At 36.0% G+C, this 10,553-nt stretch overlaps 1 protein-coding gene across 1 annotated transcript; it reads left to right on the top strand.

Annotated features, from left to right (window-relative positions):
* Positions 1-5,174: 5,174 nt before the first annotated feature.
* On the top strand, positions 5,175-10,160 carry rtn2b (reticulon 2b). The gene is made up of 7 exons (XM_046868237.1): positions 5,175-5,246; positions 6,866-7,073; positions 7,594-7,732; positions 8,509-8,578; positions 8,684-8,730; positions 8,811-8,869; positions 9,426-10,160. Exons 1-7 carry the CDS (start codon positions 5,234-5,236, stop codon positions 9,523-9,525), a joined length of 636 nt encoding a protein of 211 aa, XP_046724193.1. The 5' UTR covers positions 5,175-5,233; the 3' UTR covers positions 9,526-10,160.
* The last annotated feature ends 393 nt before the right edge of the window (positions 10,161-10,553 follow it).

Here is a 10,553-nt window from a genome sequence, read left to right as displayed (position 1 = left end):
AACCAGAGCGGTTTAATCGAACACTGCTGGACATGTTGGGGACCCTAGATCCAAAACAAAAGCAACATTGGAGCCGACATTGCCCATCTTGTGCACGTTTATAACTGCAGCCAGAATGAAGCCACAGGGTTCTCCATACTTCCTAATGTTTGGACGGGAAGCCAGATTGCCTATTGATCTAAATTTTGGTGTTTCTAGCGATGGTACCTCTACTAAGTCTTACCTGCGGTATGTTAAGAACATGCAGAGAGAATTAAAGGCTGCCTTTCAACTGGCTGAGGCCGCTGCTGAAAAAAAGAATGATGGTAATAAGAGGAGGTATGACCAGAGAATTCACTACTCACATCTCACTCCAGGTGATCGAGTTCTAATAAGGAATTTGGGCCTGCAAGGGAAGCATAAATTGGCAGATAGATGGGGTTCTGTGCCATACATTGTCCAAAGTCAGATGCCAAACTTACCTGTGTTTCGGTTGAAGCCTGAATTCGGTGATGGGCCGGTCAAGATTCTCCATCGTAATCATCTTCTTCCTATTGGTCAAAAACTGAGACAGCAGCCTACGGCTGATGATGTTCTGGAGCCCAAGAGAAGGGTTTTGAGAAACCGAAGGCAAACAGAGCAAAATACGAACTTGAGACCTGAGGCTGGTAGTGCAATTAAGATACAGGAAGAGCAAACCACAGATATTCAGAGTTCTGATTCAGATAGCGATGACTATGTTTATGAAACTCCGATTTATATGCCTGAAGAACCTTCTCTGTTTCCTGAGAAAGAACTTTTTCAGACAGATGTTGATGTTCATGATAGTGTTGAGCTTTCTGATGATATGGTTGAAGTTGCTGATGCATCTAGAGAGTCTGATCTAGGTCCTTTACCTGAGAAACCTACTGATGATTTGCAGAATGTAGTTAAAGTTCCAGATATCTGTAATGATGTTGATGTACAAGAGCTCTCAGAGGAGCAAGTGAGTGTAACAAATCCAGAGGTTACTATTGAAGTGGATGAAAAGAATAGAAGGCCGCAGAGGATAAGAACAGTTCCTAAGCGTTTTACTTATGATACTTTTGGGGAGCCAAAGTTTGAACCTAACCTTGCTCAAGTAAAAGCTTCAAGTCCTGTTAGATACTGTTCTACTGTATTTTTATGGATGAATATGCCTTCATGTAGAAATACCTGTCCGGTTAGACAAACTGTACTATCTTAAATGTGGTCATTACCTGTGCAGATGGTTCTCTAGTGACAGTGTCTTATTTTATGTATGTGTTTCTTTTTGAAAATGTTACGATGAATGTATGCTGATGTCACAGTGTGTTACTTTAGTAATGTGACGTAACTTTTGTTTCTCTATTCCTTTCCCTCGTTATGAGGACATAACGAATTGTGGTGGGGGGAGAGTGTAGAGCCCTGTTAAATTAGGGTCTAATAATTATTTGGTTTTATTTTCTTTTACACTACAGAGTTCAAACTTGTTCATTTAAAAAAAAAATATATATATATATAACTAAGGAAAAAAACTGTTATAAAAATTGTTGTTTAAAGAATAAGGTGTTTTCTGACTGACCTCTGAGGTCAGAGGTGAGAGGGGGGGGGAGGAAGTGACGTGTGAGAGAGAAGGACGACACGAGGAGTCCGGGGAAAAAAAGAGGGGTGCGCTAATCGTTCGGTGCAGGTGTAAAGTCTGACTACTGGGTTGTGGACTATATACAGGAACACTGAACAGAGAAAAGACTGTTTAGAAGCAATGTGGATGAACTCTATGTAGAGAGTGTGAGTTTAAGAGTGACGGGACTCAGGTGCACGCGTTAATGTGAAGGACAAACCTGACGCAGTTATCTTAATCACAGGACTACGTTAGCTTCACGTGAGTCGAACATTTTGCAAAGTCATAAAGTTTGACTGTTCAAACGTGTGGAACGATTTGCAACGCGAATGGTCATGCAGTGAGTGAACAACGGAGACGGTGAAGGCGCGCGACTTTTCCGGAGAGACCGAGGACACGTGGTGGCCTATGCTGCATCTCTGCCATGTTCAAATCATCGGATGTATGAGTCGTACAGAGCGTGTTCGTGGATAAACACAAGGGAAAACTGAATCGAGTGAACGGATAATCCAAGTGTGTGTGTGTACAAGTTTCACTGTTCCATTGGATTTCGTGAGTACTAGCAACTGCACACATTTTCACATGAGCTCCAACGTGGCGCCAACCAGAGACTTAAATCCCAGCTGGGTACTATTTCTTTTGTGGGGTTTTATTTTCTTTTGTCTTCTTTACATTTGTTTGTGTTAATAAATGTTTGTCCATACAATATATTCTCAAGTTATTTCTGAATGAAGAGAATGTCTAAAAGAAACACTGAAGTCTGAAGCCCGAGGTTAATAACAGTATTTTGGGGTTACTTTGGTAGCAAACAGATTACACCAAATAAATTTAGATGTGCCTCTCACGTGTAAAATTACCTATACCTTAGACATAATTTGAGCCAGTGAATCAGTGAGAGGGCTACATATATATATATATATATATATATATATATATATATATATATATATATATATATATATATATATATATATAAAATAAACTGGAAAATGCTGTAATACGATAATGCATTAAAAATGTAAATGTATTATAAAAAAATTAAAAAAGTCAATAAGCAGAATAAAAATTAAATAAAAAATTAAATAAAAAAGCTTTTCCTTCTTACTTTTGTTCTCTTTGTACACATGTACAAAATCTGGGATTTTGTAAGACCATAATTAGTGTATGTTTAACCAATTATACCAAGCATTTGTAGGTTAAAACACAGTCATAAAAATAAAATCAAAAACAGCTGTGTAGGAGTCTTACAACTGGGCGAGGAACTATGAAACTCTGCTAGGAGAGGTTGTGAAAGATAGTTTCATATTCAAGACATACACCATGGCTAGACTAAGCACAGCAACAAGACACAAGGTAATTATAATGCAACAGCAAGGTCTCTTCCCAGCAAAGATTTTAAACAGACTGGGGTTTCAATATGTTCTTTTCAAGCTATTTTAAAAAAAGCACAAAGAATAAGGCAAAGGACTCTAGATGCATGGTTGGCCAAGGAAAATTAATGCAGCAAATAAAAAAGACAACATGCTTACTTTACTTTAACATCGGAAGATGTCCAGTAGTGCATTAAGCAAAGAACTGGCAGAAACTGGTAGGACCCTGGCACAGCCATCTGTCTAGAGAAGTCTGGTAAGAAGGGGTATTAATGGAAGAATTGTGGTCAAAAGCCATATCTTTGACATGAAAACAAGGCTAATGCACAAAAAACATAGAACCCAGGGTGCAGTAAAATGGCAGTAGGTGTTCTGGACTGGGTTTGCAGAAGGGCTGGGGAAGGTTAAACTAATAAGTGTCTGAGGACAACAGTGAAGCCTGCTGGATTTTTCCTGCAAGTTTGGAGCTGCATTTGGAGTTGAAGATTTGGTCATGATTAATGGTGTCCTCAATGCTGAGGAATGCAGACAGATACTCCATAATGCAGTACCTTCAATGAACCATCTGATTGGACTAAAATTTATTCTGCAGTAGGACAGTGATCCCGCACATACAGCCAAAATCATTAAGAACTATTTTCAGTGTAGAGAAGAACAAGCAGTTCTAAAAGTGATGGTTTTGTCCCCCACAGAGCCCTGATCTCAAGATCATAGAGTCTGTTCGGAATTACATGAAGAGAGAGAAGGATTTGAGGCAGCCAACATCCACAGAATATGTTTGAAACAACCTACATTGTATAAATATATATTTACAAACCATAATGTGGACATAATTCATGGACCTAATAATGACCTTATAATTAAAAATAACCAAGCTTTTAATAACCACACATATACTCACTATAAAAAGGAAGTCCAAAGAAAAAGCAAATATGTAACTTAATTAAACAACATCTGCTGCTGTACGGTTAAAATTTTAAAGATTTATTAATAGACAAATGGAAACTGAAATCACTAAGCTCTAAGTGACTGAGCATGTGTTATATAAGACACATCAAAATCAAATTTATTCAAGGAGCACATACTGCAGCTGTGAACTGCATCCAGCTTGAGGTTTATTCAGACATAAAGATGCTATTTTTAAACATGTCAAGGCTATTTATAGCCATCTGACTCATCTCTGTGGACTGATACTGGAAAAAGGGTGCACTGAAAGATTATTGTAATGCACATACTGCCATAATAGATTATGACCATGTAGAGTTTGTACTGATTATAGGAGAGTTGATCCTTCCATCCATCCATGTTCAATAACACTTATCGTACACAGGTTGACAGGAGAGCATGGATCTTATCCCATAGGACTTGGGACACAAGGCCAAGAAAAGATCTAAAAAAAAATGTTCTATTAAATATTTAATATTAACTAAATTTGTAAACATTTTCAATTGTCTTGACTATTAATCTGACTATTTCTCCATTCAAGTTCTGTTATACTGTATATATTTAGTTTCTTTAGTTTTGTTATATTTGATATACAATTAACACAGCCCACAGCTGAACAAAAAACATCTAACACATAAAACAGGTGTTTTCAACAAAGGTACAGTACATTGATTATCTAGGATATTTTACAATATAAATTCCCATATTGGCTCATATTTTCACATATCAGACCTCAGATTTCCTTAAAGTGAACTTGATTTAGTCATCTGATTAAGGTGCCAAGAAAATCTGCAGAATCTGAATACTGTCCTCTCATATGCCAACATAACCTGAGAATCTCTAACTTTGAATGCAAGATGGAAATAAGTTGTGGTTCAATTGAGCAAGTCATCACTGAAAAGACAAGACCCATTTAAATGTTTATTAATTATTAATGACTGGCATTTAATCTTTTACCAACAACCCTAGATAGTCATTGATTAGCTGTTATAAAGCACTGGAGCTAGGGATTCAAGACCTCTCTACACAGAGGCACATTTTGAAGTCCTAGAGCTCTGAGTGGCTCTGGGGAGAAGAAATAGGGAGTGGTTTTTGTGTGTAACAGCATGTGGTGTGTGTGTGTGTGTGTGTGTGTGTGTGTGTGTGTGTGTGTGTGTGTGTGTGTGTGTGTGTGTGAAGATGGGGTGTCCAATTGGTGGGGGATATAATTAGGTCTGGTCAGCTCTTTACTGCTGACAGTGCTAGGGGTGGCCAAAAAAAGCCTGCTGGGTCTGAGGAGTGCAGGGAGGAAAGGGGGTTTGGCGTGAAAACAGAAGAAATGGCCAGCAAAGGTGAGACACATCCACCCGACCCAGGAACTGTAACCAAACTCACATAATATATAGAGAATTATATAATACTTTTGTGATTATAAGTGTAGTAGCAAGTGAAGGGGCTTTTGGCAGCACTTTGGCAGGAGTGTTTAGCGGAGCTACAATAAGACTGCTGACGGGTCAGTTCATCACAGCGGGCTTCCTTACAGGATATTGGCAACCAGAAAGGAACTGATGGATGGATTACCTCTAAGCCTTGGGCTCTTGGATATACTGTGCTTCTTTTGAATGTAATGTTTAAGTAATGGAGTTGAAACCCTGTCTTTGACCTGTTTCGGCTGTGCCACCAGATGACTACTTGCAGTGATTTAATCTGGTCCAGCCATGTTAGCCTAAATTAAGGGGTTTGTTTGCAAGGCTGTGAAACTAATGTTTCATTGTATATGTACGTTTCCAGGAGGTTGTGCTTGAACAGCAATTCACCTGTGCTTGCTATGGCACAGGCACCTGTTTGCTGAATAATCACAAGCAACAGCTGTTTGGATCTGTTATCTTAATGTGAAGTGCAGAGATATTATTGGTACTTTGCACAGAGCTGCTGTACTATGTACCTTTACACTCTTATGAATTCAAAAGAGCATCTCTTAATTTGTTGTTGCTGTCTTGTTTTATATATATTTGCCTCTCAGGCTCTACGTGGTTTCATTCTAACATTACAGTACAGCACATAAAAATGTGGGCTATTGAAAAAAAGGATGGGAATGAGTGTTATTTTTTTGAAGGCTAGATAAAGTATACTTACATACAGAGAGCTTCTAAAGTTGTTTGTTTGATTGTTTGTTTGTTTGGAATCACCATAATATATTTGTACAATTCCAGCATTTTGAAATTTTGAACATACTCAATATGAAGTCTGAGGACTGATCTTAAGTACTACACTGCGAAGAACTTTAGCAATACTACTGTCCAATTAAATACTGGAAAAAAAAAAGAAATCACTGGACACTAGAACAGCAAAATGTCTTAGACAGGTATTATAATTATTTTAACCATGGCTCTGATTAATATTTAATTCTGATTGTACAGAAGTGCAGCTGACATAATATTAAAGTTTTCATATTAATAAATATTAATGCATTTCATACTTCCTATAGTAAAAGCTCATTCTCAGAGTTGGATATAGTGAACATTCTAAGTGTAAATGCATTTATTTATTCTGAGCTTTGAAAAGTAAAGGTAACGTTAGATTTCTAACTGGTGAAATTCTTTAGGTCAGAAATTAACTCTTTTCATTGTTTCAGTAATATAAAAAGCTGAGTTTTACTTTTTATTTGTTTGTTGTTTTTATCCATGATTTCTTATTAACTTTAAGAAGGGGAGGGTGGCAACTAAGTATACAGTGTTTCTGGAACATATCTGGAAACTACTATATGCAACTGGTTAATATGCTCAGATAACACACTTAAAACTAATTATCATTTGGTATCCTAGAAGACCAATATTGGACTAACTACAAACTCTACCCTTACATGTTAGAACACTGTCCACTTAGACCAGGATATCATTCTGAGCATTCTTGCTTTTCTTTAATTAGTATAATGTTTGCCATTGAGAATTTGTTCTTTTCTTCTTATCAGTGGTAGACCTGTTGTATTGGCGAGATGTAGGGAAAACAGGGCTGGTCTTCACAGGGCTGGTGGTGGGCTTAGCCTGCCTGTTTCAGCTCAGTGCCATCTCTCTGTTGTCTAACCTGGGCCTGGGCATCATGGCCTTCACCCTCCCTGTGCGGCTCCTCTTTAAAACAATGGACCTGGTTCGTCTTAATGATGGAAGTCATCCGTTTCAGTAAGTATATTTACGTCAGCATGGGTTTTTAATAATTATATTTTAGCATCCATAAACAGTTTGTGCATCACTTTACTTCTTTTGTTTGTTTTTAAAGCATGACATTTGCAACATGTCATATTACCCAGAAATTAAAAAGTATAAACTTTTTGGTCCTGAAAACCATCCCATGTCAAAAAACACAAAGCTTTACCTCCGATTGACTTTGTATAAATTTGAAATAAACTGAACCTTACAGAAAATTGTGATAAGTACTTTTTAAAATATATTATGTGGTGACCCCACATTCAACTTTTAGTGAAGTAATAACTTTTAAAAATGAAAGAATTCTGTAGTGTTTTCAAAAATGGAAGAATTAGTTAGATCCTTTCTGTCACTCAGCAAAATTGGGAGATGATATCTTATAAATGTCAGCTGATGTTTGGTTCTTCAGATCCTAGAGCTTAATGGAGTTTGGATAAATTCCAGGATATCCTTTTGTGATCTAATTATAGCTCTCTGCTTCTGTATTACTTAAAAGGTTCTATTTGGACGAGGACAACACTTTGACAGATGAGACCACAGTTCGTGTTGTGGAGAAGATTGTGCTCCTGATCGCTACTTTAATCACAGAGTTGAAGAGACTCGTCTTCATCGACAGTATAATAGACTCGCTGAAGGTCAGATATATAGCATTAACTGACCCACTTCTAAAACAGGGGAAAAATATATTTAAATAGGTTACAGTATTAACCAAATTGTAATATTTTAATACAAAATATAACACACATCTCCCAATGTATCCATAATTATTTTTATAAAAACAAATAAAGTTCCTAGAAAGTTCCTAGATAGACAGTTACACTTTTTTATTATATAGTACACAGTTATGGAAGATAAATATTTATAATCACACTGGTGTCACCCAGATGAGGTTCCCTTTCGAGTCTGGTTCCTCTCAAGACATCTCCTTCATGTCATCTTCAGCAGATTTTCCTTTTCTTCATCCACTTGGTCAAACAAACAAAAGAACAAATATTGTCAGTCCATATTTACTTCTTTATACTTATTACTTTGGTAAGTTTATTAGGCTAGTCATAGCATAGATAAGTAAAAAAACATAAAACAAAACCAATAGAATAGAATAGAATAGAATAGAATAGAATAGAATAGAATAGAAAACTGATAGAATGAAACAAGTTTAAGTGTTCATTAACAAAGCTTTCTATGAACCAGGTTTGTAAACAGGACGCTAGGTCATTAGCTGTCAGAATTAGTTATGATATTACGATAAATATGTATACTAGACTTTTAGTCACAAGGTGAAACTCAATATTTTTTGTAGTGTTCACTAACATCTTTATTTGCTGTAAAGTAATGACTGAAGTGGCTTCTAAAAATAGCACACATTTTAGATATTATAGATTATATATATTTATTTATGTTTTATACATAGTTTATTGTGCTGCTGTACCTGTTGACCTACGTTGGGGTGAAAGCCAATGGTCTTACTCTTGTGATTTCTGGTAAGAGCTTTCTGTCTAATAATTATAATTTTTTACTACACTTTCATTTTTTTATGCAAATGGAAATTTACTTGCTTTTTTTTTTGCTGTCTTGGCTTTCACCAGGTGTGATTTGTGCTTTCTCTCTGCCTTTGGCATACAGATTTCAGAAGGTAAGATTTAGAGAAAATTAGATTATTAATTATTCATTGTCTTAAGATACTCCTAATATAACTATCAATAATTTTGACAGGACCGGATTGACAGGATAATCTCTGCAGTCCAATCATTGGTGACAAAAACAAAGGAGATGTAAGAACTTTGGTGATGATAATCATACTAACAATTCCAGTGTATATACTGTAAGATTCATGATAAATTCCTACCTGAATGAATGACAGTTAACATGTTGCTAAAGCCAGAAATATTTTATTTATAATATTAGTGTATGAAAATAAGAGGTTAATGGTCTATTTTGAAGGAAGGAATAATGACCATTTACACCATTTCTCTGGTCAGAAGGCTATTGTTGCTAATATGTAATTAAACCCTATTTACCAGTTTAGAAGAATTTAAAAAGAAACTAATAAAAACTATAAATCATTTTTTGAGACAATCCTGGTGCATTTGAATGTGGGCACAAAAACTATGACATTTTAATATCTACACAACAGTTTGCTTTTTACATGATTGATAGAGACACAGAAAGTGTGGATTTAAGTACAATATATAACACATAATGACAAGCAAAATTGCGAATTTAATACAATTCAAGAAACACGCTCTCTTAAATGTATATTCAGTCACTTTATTCACTATCTTGTCTTCTTTTATTTTAATGGGATTTTATCCTGTCTTTGTTTCCCAGAGTTGAGCTTGTGATGTCATTAGTCAAACCTCCTCCTCCTCCTCCAGCTCCAGCTCCTGTGCCGGCTCCTACACCCAAATCCAAACTTAAGACCAAATAATGAGACTTATGATTGAGATGGAGAGATGGCAGCAAAAAGGACATTTAGTCTTATTGTACTGTTATGGTTGGGAGGTATTATTGATGTTGGAAAACATAAGAAGTGGAATGAAATCAATTTCTATATCTTGTGCTAGAAATGTGCTGGAATTTATTACAGTAGTTCTGCAGCTGGTCTCTAAGTCAGAGTCAAACTCTAAGTGCAAAAAAAAATGCATCTAAAATCAGTGAAAAAAGGTTCCTTGTTGGAACATGCAAATAATTTATAGTGTAAATTTACTGTAACTATTAAATTAAAGAAATTATTTCTAATGTCAGGCTACTATGTGACTTTAAAATTGCTTTGGGCTTAATTTCTGATGCAACATTATCACATATGGGTGGCATTGTGGTGTAAGCTCCAGGGTTGATCCTGTCACTATCTGTGTAGAGTTTCTGGGTTCTCCCAGTCTTTTTTGTGGGTTGTCTGTATTTTCCTGTTTCCTCCCAGAAACATGTAGGGAGGTGTGAATAAGTTTGCAAATGTGTGTGAGTTTCTATAAGTAATTGGTGCCCTGTGATATACTTAAATGTTTAATGTTTTCAGGATAGCCTCCAAATCCACCATGACCTCGATCGCAATAAAGTTCTTACTGAATGAAATACTTATCGTTTGTTATCTTGAAAAGCATTAGCATTAGCATTAAATAAGCATTAGATGTAAGTTCAGTTATTTATATCTCAAAATTAGACCCTACTTTCATGGGTCTAATAATTCTTTCTTTTTTTCTGAGGAATTCTTACATTCTTTTATATAGATATCCACAACAGAAGGTTTCCTATTCAGAAAAGTGATTGCTTAGGAATGCTAAAGAATTCGAAAGAATCCCCAGAGAAGCGCTTATCTATCTATAAACATATTTAGTATATGTTTAATTTATTGGTTCTGGTAACTCAGTCATTAAGTTTCCACACTGGTGAGTTGGAAGGTTCATGGAATTCAAATTCTAAGGAGACAATAAAAGCTAAGAGCTATGCAACATGCCTTGG

The sequence above is a fragment of the Silurus meridionalis genome, chromosome 15, assembly GCF_014805685.1.
Source record: "Silurus meridionalis isolate SWU-2019-XX chromosome 15, ASM1480568v1, whole genome shotgun sequence".
Classification (NCBI taxonomy): domain Eukaryota; kingdom Metazoa; phylum Chordata; class Actinopteri; order Siluriformes; family Siluridae; genus Silurus; species Silurus meridionalis.
The sequence above is the reverse complement of the archived record's forward strand: the minus strand, read 5'-3'. Positions and strand labels throughout refer to the sequence as shown.

Bases quoted from the DNA above. Each gene is read 5' to 3' on its own strand.
- rtn2b (XM_046868237.1), top strand. The intron at 8,731-8,810 runs GTAAGATTTAGA...TAATTTTGACAG, and splicing joins TGGCATACAGATTTCAGAAG to GACCGGATTGACAGGATAAT. The intron at 8,870-9,425 runs GTAAGAACTTTG...TTTGTTTCCCAG, and splicing joins GTGACAAAAACAAAGGAGAT to AGTTGAGCTTGTGATGTCAT.